General features: G+C 49.0%; 1 protein-coding gene across 1 annotated transcript in view; it reads right to left on the reverse strand.

Moving 5' to 3' along the window:
• The window catches only part of C1H3orf70 (chromosome 1 C3orf70 homolog), a 60,531-nt gene extending 46,770 nt beyond the window's left edge, over window positions 1-13,761 (reverse strand). Inside the window, exon 1 of the mRNA XM_029049334.1 lies at window positions 13,359-13,761. Within this exon, the coding sequence (XP_028905167.1) occupies window positions 13,359-13,584 (226 nt within the window). The 5' untranslated portion in view covers window positions 13,585-13,761. The remainder of the gene's footprint in view (window positions 1-13,358) is intronic.
• Between the last annotated feature and the right edge of the window lie 6,632 nt (window positions 13,762-20,393).

Here is a 20,393-nt window from a genome sequence, read left to right on the forward strand (position 1 = left end):
AGAGGACAATACAACAGAGAAGCAGCATGGCCTAGTGGACAGAGTACGGGCCTGGGAGCCAGAAGGACTTGGGTTCTAATCCCAGCTCTGCCACTTATCTGCTGTGTGACTTTGGGCAAATCACTTCATTTCTCCGTGCTTCATTCAGTTGCCTCATCTGTAAAATGGGGCTTAAAACTATGAGCCTCATGTGAGACATGGACTGTGTCCAACCTCATTAGCTTCTATCTGCTCCATTACTTAGTAAGCACTTAACAAATACCATTAAAAAAAACAAAAACCACAGTTGGTAGACACCTTCATTGCTCACAAGGAGCTTACAGTCTAGAGAGAGGAGAGAGGAAAATAAATCATGGTTATATGCATAAGTGCTGTAGGGCTGAGGATGGGGTGACTATCAAGAACTTACAGGGTAAAGATCCAAGTACACAGAAGACGCAGAAGCGAGAAAGAGTAGGGGAAATGAGGGTTAGGTCATTGAAGGCCTTGTGAAAGAGATGTCATTTTAATAAGGCTTTGAAGGTGGGGTTAGGCTACCATTAATGCTGATCACATCTTAAAAATCTGCCAGTCATCAGCCACATTAGTCACTGAGGATCCCAGAAATAAAGACCCGGGATTAGCATGCAGGTGGATTCTATGGCATTCGCTTCTCTCCTTCTACAACCCAGGCCGCACACTTTGCTCCTCTGGTGCTAACCTTCTCACTGTGCCTCTGTCTCACCTGTCTCGCCGCCGACCCCCGGAACCACGTCCTGCCTCTGGCTGGAACGTCCTCCCTCTTCAAATCGGCCAGACAATGACTCTCCACCCGAGCCCCTTTTAAAGCCTTATTGAAGGCACATCTCTTCCAAGAGGCCTTCCCAGACTAAGCCCCATGTTTCCTCAACTCCCATTCCCTTCTGCCTGGCCCTTACTTGCTCTCTTTGTTCTTTCCCCACCTCCCAGAGCCACAGCACTTATGTCCATATCTCTAATTTTATTTATTTGTATTGATGTCTGTCTCCCCCAGTCTAGACTGTGAGCTCATTGTGGCCAGGGAATGTCTCTGTTTATTGTTGTATTGTACTTTCCCAAGTTCTGCACACAGTAAGCGCTTAATAAATATGATAGAATGAATGAATGAATGTTTTTCAGCTGCTCTGTCTCCTGTCCTAGACTGAAAGGCCTTAGTCACCTCAAGGCCCAGTACTGTTATTTTAAACTTCCAGCCTCTCTCTCCACCTTGACTCTTGCCACTAAATTGCACAGATTGAAATGGCATCTGTGTCCCCTAGAACCTGGAAAAGAACACAATGGCTCAGTGAGCTCCTTAAGGGACAGGGTCCGTGTTCATTAATGATAATAATAATGGTATTTGTTAAGCGCTTACTATGTGCCAAGCACTGTTCTAAGTGCTGGGGTAGATACAAGGTCAGCAGGTTTTCCCACGTGGGGCTCACAGTCTTCATCCCCATTTTACAGATGAGGTAACTGAGGCACAGAGAAGTTAAGTGACTTGCCCAAAGTCACACAGCTGACCAGTGGCGGAGCCAGGATTGGAAGCCACTACCTCTGATTCCCAAGCCTATGCTCTTTCCACTAGGCCGCGCTGCTTCTCAATTAATCAATTCAATTAATTCAATTAATCAGTGGTATTTATTAATAAAGGCATGGGTTAAGTGTTTACTCTTTGCCAGGCACTGTTTTAAGCACTGGGGGTAGATATAAGATAATCGGGTTGATCATGATCCCTATCCCACAGAGGGCTCACAGTCTTAATCCCCATTTTACAGATGAGGGATCTGAGGCCCAGAGAAGTGAAGCGACTTGCCCAGGGTCACACGGCAGACAAGTGGCAGAGCCAGGATTAGAACCCAGGTCCTTCTGACTCCCAGGCCTGTGCTCTGTCTACTAGACCGTGCTGCTTCCACGCTTTATTACGTACTTACTACATGCCAAGCACTTGGGAGAGTGCAGTGGTAGACACCATCCCTGCCCACAAGAAGCTTACAGTCTATTTTGCACTTGTATGCTCTTTTCCAGCACTTAATACAGTGCTCAGTACATAGAAAGTGCTTAATTAATACTATTATTATTACTGGAGCTGGGGCCCTTGGTGGGTGGTGGTCGGGGGGCAGAGGCGGGGAACCCTCTGTCAGTTCTTCAGATTTCTGTACAAGTTACATATGATGGCTTTATAATAATAATAATAATAATAATGGTACTTGTTTAGCACTTACTATGTGCCAAGCAATGTTATATTACACTGCACAAGCTGTGTCCTGTAGCATACGCCTGATACTTCCCAAAAGACAAAGAAGTATCTATTCAATCTTATTTATCAAGCGCTCCTATGTGCAGGATACTGTACATTACAACAGAATAAGGAGACCCCTTCCCTGCCCATTACGAGCTTACAGTCTACGGGGGTGGAGGGAACAGACATTAATATGAATAACTAATTTATAATATGTAATTTAAAGATACGTACATAGGTGCTATGGGGTTGGGGGTGGGGCAAATATCAAATGTCCAAAGGTCACAGATCCGAGCGCATGGATGATGCAGAAGGGAGAGCGAGCCGGGAAAAAGACGGCTGAATCAGGGAAGGCCTCTTGGAGGATACGTGTCCTTATTAATGCTTCAAAGGTGGAGAGTGTGGTGGTCTGGGGTATATGGAGGGGGAGGGAGTTTCAGGCTGGGGGAGGATGTGGGAAAGGGATTAGCAGCGAGAAAGATGAGATCAGGGCACTGTAAGCTGACATATCTGATACCGTAAGTGGATTTTAGATGTCGCTTACTGTGTCCAAAGCATTGTACTAAGCGCTTAGTAAGTGCACAATAAATATGATTGAATGAATGAATGTGGGCCAAGTACCTTACATTGCACTTAGAGGACAGAAGCCACTTTGTGTTTGGGGTGATTCCTTGGAATTAGGGATGTTGTATAAACATATATGGGAAAAAAATGGGGATTTATTACAAACATATATGGGAAAAAATGGGGGATTTATTATAGACAAATATGATGAATATCTGATGTATAAGCTGGAAAGTCTTATTTAAAAAACAGACAGTTATAACATTCTTGACAATGTCCACACAGCTAAGAGTTGTACTTGACAGGAAAATTAATCTTCACGATAAACCCCAAACCTCTATCTAAAGAGATCTATATCTGTAAAATATCACTCACATTGTACATATATGTAGGCACACACATAGGCAGACATACTTCCGTTCAATATAAGATTCACACTCTGGTTAAGGATTAGGAGCCAAACACCCACTGATATTTTGGCTCAGAGATGCTCTCAAAATGAGCAGCAAAAATAACTGTCAGCTCCTCTTCCAGTATGCCTAGTGAAATGTAATCTTTCAATTAAAAATGCAGTGACATAATTAAGGACTACCATTTTTATGGATTCCTTTTCAGTCAAATGGAATCACTGCACTACGAGCCCCAGGTGGACTGGGACAGCGTCTGACCCGTTTATCTTGTATCTACCGGTGTCGGGCACGTGATAGGTGTTTAATAAATTGCACAGTTATTATTGTTCAATTTTAAAGAAGGAATTAGGTGCCTGAATTGTTGAACTTAAAAGTATATCTTATGGATTCAAATTTTTAAAAAATGTTTTAAGGAAAATTGTAGCGATTCTGTTTGTGATTAAATTACCATACAATATGATAGGAATTCCTTAATTTGTTGGACCAGCCAGTTGTGTAGAAATAGATAACTGTTTCATTAATCTAGACAGGTTACTTCAGCGGAACAGCTATTACAACGCTGTTATACGAAGTCGCCGTCCACCGTTTTACCTCATACATCTCATGGGGGCCCGAAGAGTCCCGTCAAATATAAACCATCCCAATGTTCAAGATGATTTTTAGCAATAAAAATGGGAATTGATAGATCATTCTCTTGGGGAGACTTGACTTTGAGCAGAGGGAAGGTTAATTAGATCAATTTACCCAATAAACAACAAGGAACCACAGAGCGATCCACACCTAAGTGGACGACCAATAAATCTCTGTAAATGACGGTTATGAGTAGAAGACGGTAGTAGGCTCTAGGCTCTCACTCTAGGCTTCAAGGCTCTCCATCACCTTGCCCCTTCCTACCTCTCCTCCCTTCTCTCTTTCCACTGCCCACCCCGCACACTCGGCTCCTCTGCCGTCCACCTCCTCACCGTCCCCCGTTCTCGCCTATCCCGCTGTCAACCCCTGGCCCACGTCCTCCCGCGGTCCTGGAACGCCCTCCCTCCTCACCTCCGCCAAACTCATTCTCTTCCCCTCTTCAAAACCCTCCTTAAAGCTCATCTTCTCCAAGAGGCCTTCCCAGACTGAGCTCCCCTTTTTCCCTCTGCTCCCTCTACCCCCCCCCCCACTCTCCATAGCTAAACCCTCTTCTCCCCCCTTTCCCTCTGCTCCTCCCCCTCTCCCGTCCCATCCCTTCAGCACCGTACTCGTCCGCTCTACTGTCTATATCTTCATCACCCTATTTATTTTATTAATGAGATGTACATCACCCTGATTCTATTTATTTGCTATTGTTTTAATGAGATGTTCTTCCCCTCGATTCTATTTATTGCCACTGTTCTCGTCTGTCCGTCTCCCCCGATTAGACCGTAAGCCCGTCAAAGGGCAGGGACTGTCTCTGTCTGTTACCGATTTGTACATTCCAAGCGCTTAGTACAGTGCTCTGCACAAAGTAAGCGCTCAATAAATACTATTGAATGAATGAATGAAGACGGTAAAGAGAAATAGAGATGACACACTCACAACTTCCTCTTTCCATAGCTCACGATGGGTAATGAACAGGTACTAGTCTACCTCCCTGACTTCCTACTCCAACCCAGCCCGCACACTTCGCTTCCCTACGGTCAACCTACGGCGATCTTGTCTATCTCGCTGCCGAGTCCTCGCCCATGTCCTGCCTCCGCCTGGAACACCCTTCCTCTTCATATCCGACAGGTCATCGCTCTCCCCACCTTCAAAGCCTGATTAAAAATCCCATCTCCAAGACGCCTTCCCCAACTAAGCAAGTATCTATTCAGTCAGTCAATCATATTTATCAAGCGCTCCTGTGGACAGGATACTGTACATTACAACAGAATAAGGAGACCCCTTCCCTACCCATAACGAGCTTACAGTCTACGGGGGCGGAGGGGACAGACATTAATACGAATAAATAACTAATTAATAATATGTAATTTAAAGATACGTACATAGGTGCTATGGGGGTGGAGGTGGGGCAAATATCAAATGTCCAAAGGTCACAGATCCGAGTGCACGGACGATGCAGAGGGAGAGTGAGCCGGGAAAAAGACGGCTCTACTCCCTCTCCCTTCTGCATCACTTTTGCCCTTGAATTGGCCCCCAAAGTCACCCCACTCTCAGCCCCACAGCACTTTTGTACACATCCACGGTTTATTTATTCCTTAACGTCTGTCTCCCCCTCGAGACTGTAAGTTCCTTGTGGGCAGGGAACGGTTCTACCAACTCTGTTGCACTGTACTCTCCCAAGCAGTCAATCTAGTGCTCTGCACACATTACAAGCTCAGTAACTGCCACTGATTGACTGACTGATTGCTAACACTGTTAAAATAGCATTTTGCTTTTTGCTCTTAGACACCAGAAGATTCTAAATTTTAGAGCAAAAGAGGGAAAGGAGAAGAACAGAAAAGAAAGGACTGCCAAACTGAACGGTGATGAGGTGAAAAGAGCCCTTCAGGGAGAAACCACCTGACTTCATCTCTTCTTTGGCTGTTGGAGCAGTGAGGGACACGCTCTCATGAATTTAAACCAAATGTCTCAATTGCATTTAACCTATATTAAGTATAGATTTTTCCAATCTGTTTATTTGAATTTAAGTCTACCACTCACGTAATCATCAGACTTGCAACACAACTGGTTCCTGGAAAGCGTGTCCTAAGTCAAAACAGCACGTCACAACCAATTTTCCCATAGACACAAGTGCTCTAAGTGAGGAATTGGGTCCCATTTTGAGACATGATTCCCGATTTTCACCCTGATTCCATAAACGAACATATATTGAGTCGGAACGGGTCCACAGTAAGGTCATTAGCTTTAATTTATGTGCCTTACTGAAGGCGCATCTCCTCCAAGAGCCCTTCCCTGTCTAAGCCCACCTTTAGCCCTCTCCCACTTCCCTTCTGCGTCACCCTGACTCGCTCCCTTTATTCATTCCCCTTCCCAGCCCCACAACATTTATGTATGTATCTGTAACTTTATTTATATGTATGTCGGCCTCCCCCTCTAGACTGTAACTTTGTTGTGGGAAGGGACTGTGTCCATTTATTGTTACATTGTACTCTCCCAAGCGATCAGTACAGTTCTCTGCACACTGTAAGCACTCAATAAATATGATAGACTGGAAATACAATGGACACTTTGACCCTTCCTGGTCACACTCTGGTGATCAGGTCAAGCACACTCCTCTCACCTCCACACCCCAGTCTCCCCGCTTTGCCCCTGCTGACCTCTTTAACTTCTCCCCCTCCCATCGGGGCTTTCAAATCCTTTCCCCATTTAATAAAACTACTACTAATAGAGAAGCAGCGTGGCTCAATGGAAAGATCCCGGGCTGGGGAGTCAGAGGTCATGGGTTTGAATCCCGGCTCTGCCACTTGTCAGCTGTGTGACCGTGGACAAGTCACTTAACTTCTCTGTGCCTCAGTTACCTCATCTGTAAAATGGGGATTAACTGTGAGCCTCACATGGGACAACCTGATTACCCTGTATCTACCCCAGCGCTTAGAACAGTGCTCTGCACATAGTAAGCGCTTAACAAATACCAACATTATTTATTACTAATAATAACTGTGGTATTTTTTAAGCACTTACTATGTGCCAGGCACTGTATTAAGTGATACGGTGGATACGATCGAATCAGGTCAGACACAGTCCCTTTCCCACACAGGGGTCCAGGTTTCAATGTCCATTTTACACATCAGGTAAGTGACTTGCCCAAGGTCACACAGCAGACAAGGGGCGGAGCCAGGATCAGAACTCATGACCTTCTGACTCCCGGGCCCGTGTTCTAGCCGTTGTGTCCCCTCCTCCCGCAACGTCTCATGCTCCCGGAGCTGGTGCCACAAAGCTGGTTCAGGTTGGCAAGTTGAAACCGATTGTGTTGAAAAACCAGAACTAGATACAAATGTAGAAATGTTGTTCCAAGTGCCATTCATCTTAACTCGCGTGCCTTGAATTGAGGGCTTCCTGTACTGACCTTAAATCCGAAGAGGGGTGATAAATGAAATTGACTCCTCCCAGGAAAATATCAAGTTATGCCTTCTAGTGGTGATGAGGTAAATGAATGATGCCTAGCATTTTATAAATGGCAAGGGAAACCACAAGCTAAGAGAAATTCAATTAATAGTCCTGATACAGATCTAACACTGAAGGTCACATCGATCGAGGGGAGGAAGGAGAAAGGGACGGGGGCTAAATCTTTAGATTAATAAAATCATTTTTTATAAACTGAGCACAGATTTCAGGATTTTTAACAAATTTCTAATTTCCACAGGTAATTGGAATATTCTCTTATTAGTTATCATTTGTTGCGAGCAGGGAACGAATCTACTGACTCTGTCCCCAGACTGAGCCCTCCCTTTCCCTCTGCTCCTCCTCCCCACCCCATCGCCCCTACTCCCTCCCTCTGCTCTACCCCCTTCCCCTCCTCACAGCACTTGTATATATTTGTACAGATTTATTGCTCTATTTCTTTTATTAATGATGTGCATTTATCTATGGTTCTATTTATCTATATTGATGCTGTGGATGTCTGTCTACTTGTTTTGTTTTTGTTGTCTGTCTCCCCCTTCTAGACTGTGAGTCCGTGGTTAGGTAGGGATTGTCTCTGTTGCCGAATTGTACTTTCCAAGTGCTTAGTACAGTGCTCTGCATACAGTATGCGCTCAATAAATATGATTGAATGAATGAATGTTATACTGTACTTTCCCAAGCGCTAAGTACAGGGCTCTGCACAGAGTTAAGGGCTCAATAAATAAGACTGATTGATTGATTGACTACAACATTATTGGTCTAGGAACTCCTATGGTGCAGTTGCAAGACACCATAAGTGGTGTCTTGGGTTGGAGAGGAAGAGAAAATAACCCTCAAGAGTTGTTCTTAACCAGGCATCCAGGCTCCAGTCTGAGAAGCAGCCAAACGTAACAGAAAGAGCACGGACCTGGGAGTCAGAAGACCTGGGTTCTAATTCCCATCCCACCGTTTGTCTGCCGTGGGACCTCGGGCGAGGCACTTTACTTCTCTGGGCCTCAGTTTCCTCCCATGCAAAACGTGTGCCTCGGTTTCCTCAGATGTTCTCTCTCCCACTTAGACGATGACTCCCGTGCGGGTTATCTTACAGTACAGTGCTCTGCACACAGTAAGTGCTTAATAAATACGCTTGAATCTACCCCAGTTCTTGGCACATAGTAAGCACTTAAGAAATGCCACAGTTATTATTATTACCTGAGTCAGGCTTCCCTTCTCTAGCTATCAAGTGTGCCTCTTGTTTAAGATATTTTTGACTTGAGGAGCTCTTTTCCTTCTCTTTCCATTCATGAAGTCCCTCTGGGGAAGCAAGAAGATGATGCTAAAGGTGAAAAGAAGGGGTGGTTACCTAGGACCACCAAGCAGCAGCACCTACTGAAAACTGTTGGCCCTTCTTGAGACCATTTCGGGTTTTTCAGGGGTATTCTAACCCAGCCATAATAATAATAATAATAATAAAGATGGTATTTGTTAAGCGCTTCCTATGTGCCAAGCACTGTTCTAAGCACTGGGGGGATACAAGGTAATCAGGTTGTCCCACGTGGGGCTCACAGTCATAATCCCCATTATGCAGATGAGGTCACTGAGATGTCCAGGAGTATAGGGTTTAAGCATCTGCTAGAGGACATCTGCAAAGCAATTTACTAGCCTCCACAACCACAGGAGGGGAAAGCTTCACCAAGTGTTTTACAAGGAAAACTAAAAATCTGACAGCAAAATCATACTTCTGATTTCAGGTCTTGAGGTTTTACCCAATAACCTGATGATCACAAGGCAGCCTTCAATTTTTCACTAGGGAAAATGGGGCAGGGGTAGATGAGAACACTGGGAAATATAATGGTGTGGGGATACAGTACGTGAGGAAAGTTGATGTTAAAGCATCTCAGTGAAATCCATAGTTTGATCACCCTCAGACAGGTTCATGTAGCAAAAACCAAAAAAAGCCCCAACTTTTGCACAGCGAGATGTAACACTTTATGATCAAGGATTTCAAGGATTTTTGGTAAATGCCAATTAAGCCATGGCTGGTTCATAGGTTTACACTCTTTTCATGCAAGACAGAAGGAAATAGGATGAAGAAAATAGAGCAAACAAAAATACTGCAATAAAACAAGTAGATCCAGTTAGATGAACGGGACCGAGAGACTAGTGGAAGCTTGAAAAGCAAAAGAAAGAGGGGAGTGAGAAACAGAAAGAAAGATGGCCTGGGAGTCAAAGGACCAGGGTTCTAATTGTGGCTCCACTAAGAACTTGCTGTGTGACCTTCAGCAAGTCACTTAACTTCTCTGTGCCTAGCTCAACTGTAAAGTGGGGATTATTAATATAATATGAATCACAGTATTATATTTATAATGATGATTATATTAATTATTAATAATGACAATCCTGTAATATTAATCATAATTACTGTGGTATTTCTCAAGCACCACTATGTGCCAGGGCAGATACAAGGTAATCAGGTTGGACACAGTCCCCGTCCCACATGGGGCTCGTGGTCTTGATCCCTATTTTACAGATGAGGGAACTGAGACCCAGAGAAGTGAAGTGACTTGCCCAAGGTCACCCAGCAGACACGTGGCAGAGCCGGAATTAGAACCCAGGTCCTCTGACTCCCAGGCCCAGGCTCTTTCCACTAGGTTGTGGGGTTTCTCAAAGACCATAAGCCCCAAGTGGGACACAGACTGTTTCCAACCTGATTACCTTGTATCTAATGCAGCGCTTCTAGGCATATTGCCTGACACTTTACAAATACCATAAATAAATAATAATAAAAAAGAGAGAATGAGAGAAAGTCAGGCCAAACGAAAGCTCTTCCTTGGTTCCAGACCTGAGCCTAACAGGATCCAGGGTGCTGAGGGTGCTGGCTTTTCTTCCCTTTGGCTCCATAGCTACTCCCCCAAAAGCCTGAACATCACCTACTTTCAGAGTAACAGACAGGAGGAACAGAGCGGTAAAGCAAGCCATCCATCCCCAGCTCTCCCGAATCCCACACTGGGCTGGGAAAGTCGTACATTTAAGGGAAGAAGAGGCACGGGGAATGGGAGAATCTCTTCAAGCCAGGGAAGAGTGTCCATCACCCAAGAGAATCCTGTCCGATGAAGTTACAGGAAGGCTGAATCTGGCACAGAGTCGCACACAGTAGGGGAAGCATGGAAATAGACCAGTAGAAGAGTCAATGAACTTTAAACAAGTCATTCCTTCTTCTTTAAAGAAAAAAAAGCCTTTTTCTCTTTTTTGGGGGATCTAGATTGACATCTCTCCCCCGGAATAGCAAATCTTCGGGGATAGCACAATATCAAAGCTATTCATCCTGGATATTAACCAACACCTCTTCTCAAAATGGAAAAAAAATGACCTTTCAGTTTTAATTAACAAACTCTTACCCACCATATTCATTTACTCTAAATTCATTTCAGCCAAATACAAATTTCTTTTATAAGCATTTGCAGGACCTTTTTCCATTTCTGAATCCCACTTAAAAATCACCATTTCCCCCCAAACCAACAGAAAATACATTTTGAAAAAAAGATTCCAGAGTTATTTCAGTAGAAAGCACCCACTCTAAAGCCTCTACATTTACCGAGATCACAAGAAACTAAGATTAGAACCTATTTATTTTCTAAATGAAATGACTCAGTGAACAGGATAGATAAACTACATTCTTCCAAATAATCAGTTTAAGAAATCCTGATTAAACTGCCTCTTAAAATTTAATACACCAGCGAACCCCAGATGATATAATTAAAGTGGATAAAGATCTAGTCCGTTCGGAACAGTATTTCATTTGGATTTTTTTTTTTAAAAAAAAAGCAGTTTCACATGGAATTTAGGCTCACAAAGAATTCTGCTCAAACTATCTGCTTCTTTTTCTGGAGCACGGTAAGATTTTTCTATGCCTTTCTCAGCTTCTGGGCTGATTGGGACATAATTTGTAGCCCTCAGAGGCGCAAAGGGGAAAGGATCCGGCCTAGGGGATGCCAAAAAGGGGAGGACAAAGAGAATGAGACAGACACAAAGACACGGCACAGAGAGAGAAAGAAAGAGCAGAGAGTGAGATAGAGAGAGAGAGAGAGAGAAAGAGAGAGAAGGAAAGAGAGAGAGAGAGAGAGAACGAGAAAGAAGAAAAAGAGAGGAGAGAGAAAGGCAGAGATGGTGAATACTGGCGTTTCGTGTTTCCCATAAGGTTGGGAAGAGTTGTGGGCATTCATTCCTGTCGTCTTTCAGCCCAGTGATGCTGCTCCTCTTTGGAAAACGGCTAACCCAGCTGAAGTCGGGGAAGGGAGCTGGGATCGATTTTCATCCGGGGGGCGGCTGGGCTGGGGGGAGTTGGGGGGTTGGGGGACAAGGGGATTGCGGGATTAGGGGGCGTTGGGGGGTTATGGAGTTGGGGGTTAGGGGGTTGGAGGTTAGGGGGTTTGGGAGTTGGGGGTTTAGGGAGTTGGGGGGTTGGGGGGTTGGGAGTAAGGGGGTGAGGGAGTTGGAGGGATGGGAGTTACGGAGTTGGGGGGTTAGGGGGTGGGGGTTAGAGGGTTGGGGTCAGGGAGTGAGGGAGTTGGGGGTTTGGGAGTTAGGGAGTTGGGGGTTAGGGGGTGGGGGTTAGGGGGTTGGGGGTCGGGGGTGAGGGAGTTGGGGGATTGGGGTAAGGGGATGAGGGAGTTGGGGGTTTGGGAGTTGGGGGGTTAGGGGGTGGGGGGTTAGGGGGTTGGGTCAGGGGGTGAGGGAGTTGGGGGGTTAGGGAGTTGGGGGTTGGTGGGTTAGGGGGTTAGGGGGTTGGGGGTTGGGGCAGGTTTTCGCATCCCTAGGCGTGGGACAGCAGTTCTCCCGAAGAAGGGAGGCGGTTTCCCGGCTGGGAGCAGGGATCGGGATGGGAGTGGGCTGGGCTAGGGGAGGGGCTGGGGGGACTCGGGGTCCGCAGGCCCCCTCTGCGGACCTTCACCCACACCAAGGACAAGGGGGGTGGGGGGGAGAGAGGAGGAGGAAGAGAGGAGACGAGGAGGAAGAGAGGAGGAAGAGAGGAGGAAGAGAAGAGGAGAACGAAGAGGAAGAAGAGGAGACGAGGAGAAAGAGAGGAGGAGGAAGAGAGGGGAGGAAGAGGAGAAGGAAGACTAGAGGAGGAGGAGGGGAAGAGGAAGAGGAGGAGGAGGAAGAAGAGGGGAGGAGAAGGAAGAGGGGAAGAGGAGGAAGAAGAGAGGAGAAGGAGAAAGAGTTGGGAAGGAGGAAGGGAAGAGGAGGAGGAGGAAGAGGGGAAGAAGAGGGGAGGAGGAGGAAGAGGGGAAGAAGAGGGGAGGAGGAGGAAGAGAGGAAGAAGAGGAGAGGAGAAGGAAGGGGAGAGGAGGCAGAGGGAGAGAGGAGGGAAGAAGAGGAGGAGGAGAAGAGGAGGGAAGGAGGAGGAGGAAGGGAAGAGGAGGAGGAAGAGGGGAGGAGGAGAAGAGGAGGAGGAAGAGAGGAAGAAGAGGGGAGGAGAAGGAAGAGGGGAGGAGAAGGAGGAAGAGAAGGAAGGGGAAGAGGAGGAGGAGAAGAGGAAGAGAAAGAGAGGAAGAAGAGGGGAGGAGAAGGAAGAGGAGGAAGGGGGGAGAAGAAGAGGAAGAGGAGGGGAGGAGGAGGAGGAAGGGAGGAGGAGGAAGGGAGGAGGAGGAAGAGGGGAAGAAGAGGGGAGGAGAAGGAAGGGGAGGAAGGGGGGAGAAGAGGAGGAGGAAGAGGAGGGAAGGAGAAGGAGGAAGGGAAGAGGAGGAGGAGGGGAAGAAGAAGGAGGAAGAGGGGGAGAAGAGGAGGAGGGAAGGAGAGGAGAAGGAGGAAGGGAAGAGGAGGAGGAGAAGGAGGAGGAAGAGGGGAAGAAGAGGGGAGGAGAAGGAAGGGGAGGAAGGGGGGAGAAGAGGAGGAGGAAGAGGAGGGAAGGAGAAGGAGGAAGGGAAGAGGAGGAGGAGGAGGAGGAGGAGGGGAAGAAGAAGGAGGAAGAGGGGAGAAGAGGAGGAGGGAAGGAGAGGAGAAGGAGGAAGGGAAGAGGAGGAGGAGGAGGAAGAAGCAGAAGAAGAGGAAGGTGGTGCGGGGGGTTGGGGGGGGGGGGTCCTTACAGTGGCACCAGCCGAGGTGACAGCACCAGTGGAGCTTGAAGCACTTCCCGTGGCTGTGGGTGGCACAGATGGACAGTCCGTCGCACGGCTGGAAGTCCGCTCTGCGGGCGGCGCAGCTGCGGGCCAGGGCCTGAGCCTCGTCCACTTTCCCGCTCTTGGCCGCCCGCTCGCCGCACACCCTCGGGCCCGGGGCCGGGGACCTCGCCGGGGACGGACCCGCGCTCATCGCCCCGCTCCGCCCTCCAGGACGGCCGCCCCCACCGATGGACGGACGGACGGACGGACGGACGGAGGGACCGAGGGACGGAGGGACGGAGGGATGGAGGGATGGAGGGATGGAGGGCCGGTCCTCGGGCCCGGCAGGACGCTGTGCCCGCAGCCCGAGCTGCACCAAGCCGCGGGAGGGGGAGGGGGAGGGGCAGGGACAGGGGGGAGGGGCAGGGACAGGGGGAGGGGGACAGACAGCGGGGACACCCCTCCTCCTCCTCCCCTTCCTCCTCCCCCTCCCCTTTCTCCTCCTCCTCCTCCCCTTCCTCCTCCCCCTCCCCTTTCTCCTCCTCCTCCTCCTCCCCAAGACCCCGCCCCGGCTTGTCCTGCCCGCCCCCCCTGCACGTACACACACACACACACACACACACACACACAGTGTCAGTGTTCCCCCCCCCCCCCCCACAGGGTCACGGGTTGGGATGGGGGATGGTCCTTACACACAGACACACACACACACACACACACACACTCTCCCAGTGTCACTTCGCCCTCCACTGGGTCAGGGAGGGGATGGGGGATGATCCTTACACACACACACACACACACACTCCCAGAGTGTCACTCCGCCCTCCACTGGGTCAGGGAGGGGATGGGGGATGATCCTTACACACACACACACACACACAGTCTCTCCCCCCTGCCCCCCACCCCCAGGGGTGGGGATGGTCCTTACACACAGACACACACACCCAGAGTGTCATCCCTCTCCCCGCCGCCCTCCACAGGGTCAGGGAGGGGATGGGGGATGGTCCTTACACACGCACACACACACACACAGAATGTCAGTGTCACCCCCTCCAGGCCCTCCCCCTGCCGTGCCCCCCCCCCCCCAAAACACCCACACCCACAGGGTCACGGGTTGGGATGGGGGATGGTCCTTACACACAAACACACACACACCCCAGAGTGTCACTAGGCCCCTCCCCCGGCCCGGTGTCTCCCCTTCCCCCCGACAGGGACACGGGTGGGGAGGGGGGAGATAGTCCTTCCCCTCACACAGAGACACACACAGACCCCCCCAAAGTGTGCCCCCTCCCAGCGCGCTCCCAGGGACCGTCCTGCACACCCCCCCTCCCCTTTCCCCGCAGAGGACAGACAGAAAACCCCCGCCCAGGAGGACACACACACACACACACACACACACCCCCAGGCTCCATCCCCCCCATCCCGTCCAGCCCCCAGCCCGCTTCTGCAGAAAGAGGGGCTTCACCCAGACCCTCAGCCCCCACGGGTTCACACCCTCACACACACAACACTCCCAGGCACTGGCTCCCAGGCAGGCAGGCAGGCAGGGCACACCCTCGGCCAGCCGGTCCTCTTACACACACTGACAGGTAAACTGCCTCCGCCCGCCGGTGTCTGTGTGTGTCTGTCGTGTGTGTACATAGATGTGTCCAGGCGTCTTTCACACCCGGGAGCCGTTTCACCCACTCGTCCCCGCAGCGAACCCTCGGTTCCCCCTCTGTCCCTCCCCTTTCCTCTCCTCCTCCCTTGCCAAACTCCGTCCTCCCTCCTCCTCTTCCTTTCCCTCCCCCTCCTCTCCCCCTCCTCCTCCTCTCCCTTCTCCATCCTTCCTAATCCTCTCCTCTCTTCCTCCTCTCCCTTCTCCATCATCCCTCCCTCCTCCTCCTCTTCCTTCTCCACCATCCCTCCGTCCTCCTCCTCTTCCTTCTCCACCCTCCTTCTTTCCCTTCTCCATCCTCCCTCCTCCCTCCTCCTCTCCTTTCTCCATCCTTCCTAATCCTCTCCTCTCTTCCTCCTCTCCTGTCTCCATCCTCCCTCCTCCTCCTCCTCTCCCTTCTCCCTCCTCCTCTCCCTTCTCCATCCTCCTTCCTCCTCTCCTCTCCCTTCTCCATCCTCCCTCCTCCTCTCCTCTCCCTTCTCCATCCTCCCTCCTCCTCTCCTCCATCCTCCCTCCCTCCCTCCTCCATCCTCCCTCCCTCCCTTCTCCTCCTTTCCCTTCTCCATCCTCCCTCCTCCTCCTCCTCTCCTTTCTCCATCCTCCCTCATCCCCTCTCCCTCTTCCTCTTCCTTTCCCTTTCCCATCCCCTCTCCCTCCTTCTACATCCCATCCTCCCTCTCCCTCATCCCAGGGCTCTTGCGGGGTGGGTGTGTGGGCATGAGGCTCTTGGAGAGCCTCGATGTGTGCGTCTGTATGTATGTCTGTGTATTAGCAGTGTTACTGTATATGTGTGTGGGTGTGTAGGTCTATTAATACACTTACCATATTTGTGTAGGGGTGTGTATTTATATCAGCACTATGACTGTATCTGTGTGGGGGGGGGGGGTTGTATAGGTATATTAATACTAATATGTGACCCCGCTGTTGGGTAGGGATTGTCTCTGTTGCCGAACTGTACTTTCCAAGAGCTTAGTACAGTGCTCTGCATATAGTACTAATGTGCTATGAATGTGTAGGTATATTTCCATGGTGACTGTATATTTGTGGATATGTATATCAGTACGGTTACTGTGCGCTTGGGCGGGGGATGATGATCGCTATTAGTTCGGGTACTGTATGTGTGCGTGGCTATTACCGCTTTTACTGCGTGTGGGTGTGTGTGAGTCTAATTAGTACTGTTACTGTATGTGTGTGTGTTAGTACAGTTACTGTTTGTGTGTGGGTATGTAATAATGTTGGGATTTGTTAAGCGCTTACTATGTGCCAAGCACTGTTCTAAGCGCTAGGGTAGATACAGGGTAATCAGGTTGTTCCACGTGAGGCGCACAGTCTTAATCCCCACTTTACAGATGAGGGAACTGAGGCAGCAAGAAGTGAAGTGACTTGCCCAAAGTCACACAGCTGACAGGGGGTGGAGCCGGGATTAGAACCCATGACCTCTGACTCCTAAACCTGGTCTCTTTCCACTGAGCCACGCTGCTTCTCTATGTTTGCATGTTAGTACTGTTACTGTATGCAGATGGGCGTGTGTATGCACATTAGTACAGTTACTGTATGTGTATGTAGGTATGTATATTAGTACAGTTACTGTATGCGGATGGGATAATAATAATAATGGCATTTGTTAAGCGCTCACTATGTGCAAAGCACCGTTCTAAGCGCTGAATAATAATGATGGCATTTGTTAAGCGCTTACTATGTGTCATGCGCTGTTCTAAGCGCCGGGGTTGATACAAGGTCAGGAAATTGTCCCACGTGGGGCTCACGGTCTTCATCCCCATTTTCCAGATGAGGGAACTGAGACCCAGAGACGTGAATTGACCCGCCCCAAGTCACACAGCAGACAAGTGGCGGAGCGGGGATTAGAACCCATGCCCTCTGACTTCCAAGCCCGGGCTCTTTCCACTGAGCCACGCTGCTTCTCGTGCATGCGTGGGATGGGATGTACGCAGATGTATGTATATTAGAACTATTACTGTATCTGGGTGTGGGTGGGAGTACGTGTTAGTACGGTTAACTCACGTGGGTGGGGGTGAATATGACTATTAGTACAGTTACTGTATGTGGATGGGTGTGTGTATATGTTTATGAGTAGTCACTGTATGTGTGTGGGGGTGTTTGTATGTACGGTAGTACTGTGATTGTACGTGGGTGCGTGTGAGTGTGTATATTAGTACTATTACTGTCTACCCTGTAGGTGGAATATACCTAGCACAAGCTCATGTGGGACAGTGTGTGCAGGGTAAGCGATAAGACTGCTGGATGACTGGTTGTAGGGTTCATTCAATCGTATTTATTGAGCGCTTACTGTGCGCAGAGCACTGGACTAAGGTTTGGCAGCCTCTGCGCTACCAGGCCTGTGTGTGTCTCCAAACATCAGTAGGTGAGTGTTCGAGTTGGCTAGGAGGAGTGTATCCGCGTATCCCACGCGTGCTGGGTTTGAGGAGCGTGTACCTGACTCGGACGGCCGGGTCTCGTTTCTCTGAGTTCGGCCTCCCTTCAGAACCCATCCAGGGAAAGAGGGATAGGATGCTTCACGTAGATTTCCCGTGCGTTTCTGAGTCCGGGCGAGATCATTTCCGGCTCTAAAATCAACCAAGAGAAACAGAGAATTTACTCTAGGGAGCGTGGCCGGGGCTGCAATTAGCGTTTTCCTGCTGCAAAACCCGAGCTGAGCCTGAGTGAGCAGAAAAAGCTGGGGTGGCTTCACAAAAGCATTAATAATGTTGGTATTTGTTAAGCGCTTACTACGTGCAGAGCACTGTTCTAAGCGCTGGGGTAGACACAGGGGAATCAGGTTGCCCCACGTGGGGCTCACAGTCTTAATTCCCATTTTACAGATGAGGTAACTGAGGCACAGAGAAGTTAAGTGACTTGCCCACGGTCACACAGCTGACAAGTGGCAGAGCCGGGATTCAAACCCATGACCTCTGACTCCAGAGCCCGTGGTCTTTTCACTGAGCCACGCTGCTTCTCCCACACGAGCATCAGAAAACGCAAAGTAATGTCCTCATACACTCATCCATTCGATCGGATTTATTAATAATAATATTAGTATTTGTTGAGCGCTTACTATGTGCAGAGCACTGTTCTAAGCGCTGGGGTAGATACGGGGTAATCAGGTTGTCCCACGTGAGGCTCACAGTCTTAATCCCAGATGAGTTAACTGAAGCACAGAGAAGTGACTTGCCCACAGTCACACAGCCGACACCGGGATTCGAACGCATGACCTCTGACTCCCAAACCCGGGCTCTTTCCACTGAGCCACGCTGCTTCTCTAGCCATGTGCAGAGCGCCGTACTAAGCGCTCGGGAAAGTACAAGACAACAGTAAACAGTGACTTCCCTGCCCATAACGAGCTCACAGTCTAGAGGGAGTGCAGGGAGGGAAATGTGGGCTGGGAATGTGTCTACCAACTCTTTTGTATTGTACTCTCCCAAGTACTTAGTGCTCTGCACACAGTAAGTGCTCATTAAACAGAGAAGCAGCCCGATCTAGTGGGTAGAAAGAGCACAGGCCTGGAAGCCAGAAGGACCCGGGTTGTAATGCCAGCTCTCCCACTTGTCTGCTGCGTGACCTTGGGCCAGTCACTTCACTTCTCTGGGCCACAGTAACCTCTTTTGGAAAAGGGGGATTAAGAGCCCCAGGTAGGACAGGGACTGCATCCAACCTGATTAGCCTGTATCTACCCCAGTGCTTAGAACAGTGCTTGACACATAGTAAGCGCTCAGCACATCATTATTATTAAAGGCAGCCAGCGGCAAGAGGGGTGTCCACGGGAACACCCGGTTGCTTCTCTCTTCATTCATTCGTATATACTGAGCACTTACTGTGTGCAGAGCACTGTAGTAAGCGCTTGGAAAGTACAATTCAGCAACAAATTCTGCAGCCACGCGAGCAGGCCATCCGGTTCAACGACTCCATGCGAAGAGGCGAGATGGTGATGGCTGGGGATGGCCAGTCTTCTCCACCCTGTTAATGCAAATTCAGGGGAGACGATTGTCCAGAAGAGGAGAAGCAGCGTGGCCTAGTGGGTAGAGCCCCGGCCTCTGAGTCAGAAAGACCCGAGTTCTAATCCCGGCTCCTTCATTCTGGGACCACGTGCAAGACATTTCACGTCTCTTTGCCTCATTTCCCGCATCTGTAAAATGGGGATGAAGACTGTGAGCCCCAGGTGGGACAGGGACTGTGGCTGATCTGGATACCCTGTACCTTGTACAATAAAACAAAACAACAAAACGAAACAAAGCAAAACAACCCGATTTGCTTGTACCCACTCCAGTGCTTAGTAATAATAATTATTATTATGGTATTTGTTAAGCACTTACTATGTGCCAACTATTCTGAGCACTGGAGGGGATACAAGGTAATCAGGTTGTCCCACGTGAGGCTCACGGTCTTAATCCCCATTTTACAGATGAGGTAACTGAGGCCCGGAGAAGTGAAGTGACTTGGCCAAGGTCACACAGCAGACAAGTGGCGGAGCTGGGATTAGAACCCATGCCCTTCAGACTCCCAGGCCCGTGCTCTATCCACTTCACCATGCTGCAGTGCCTGGCACACAGTGAGCGCTTAACATGTACCAGAATTGTTATTATTAGCTTAGAACAGAACTTGACATAGAGTAAGCCTTTAACAAATTCTATTATCATTATCCTGTCTGTTATATTGTTATATTGTACTCTCCCAAATGCATAGTACAGTGCTGTGCCCACGGTAAGCGCTCAATAAATACGGTTATTATTAGCATTATTGTTGCGTGAGCAGCGAAGCAGTAAAGTGTGAACAGGAAAGCAGCGTGACCCAGCAGATAGAGCCCGGGGCCTGAGAGTCAGAAGGACCTGGGTTTTAATCCCGGCTCCGCCACTTGTCTGCTGTGTGACTTTGGGCAAGTCACTTCACTTCTCTGGGCCTCCTCATCTATAAAACGGGGATTGAGACTGGGGGCCCTCCGTAGGATAGGAACCGTGTCTCATCCTATCGTCTTCTATCTACCCCAGCGTTTAGAACAGTGCCTGGCAAGTGCTTAGCGAATACCATACTTATTATTGGGTCAGGTTGGAAGTGACTTGGACAGAACACTAAGAGGTTTGACCACCAGTATTTGCTAAGCCTGGCTCTGCTTAGAAAGCAAACTAGAGGGCAGAGATCATCTTCAAAGCCTTATCGAAGGCATTTCTCCCTCAAGAAGCCTTCCCTGACTAAGCCCTCCTCTCCTCTTCTCCCACTCCCTTCTGCATCGCCCTCACTTGCTCCCTTCATTCATCCTCCCTCCATATGTATATATCTCTATATATCTCTATATGTTATATAGAGATATATTTATAGCACATATGTATATACATATTTATTCATTCAATCGT

This window comes from Ornithorhynchus anatinus, chromosome 1 (genome assembly GCF_004115215.2).
Source record: "Ornithorhynchus anatinus isolate Pmale09 chromosome 1, mOrnAna1.pri.v4, whole genome shotgun sequence".
Lineage (NCBI taxonomy): Eukaryota > Metazoa > Chordata > Mammalia > Monotremata > Ornithorhynchidae > Ornithorhynchus > Ornithorhynchus anatinus.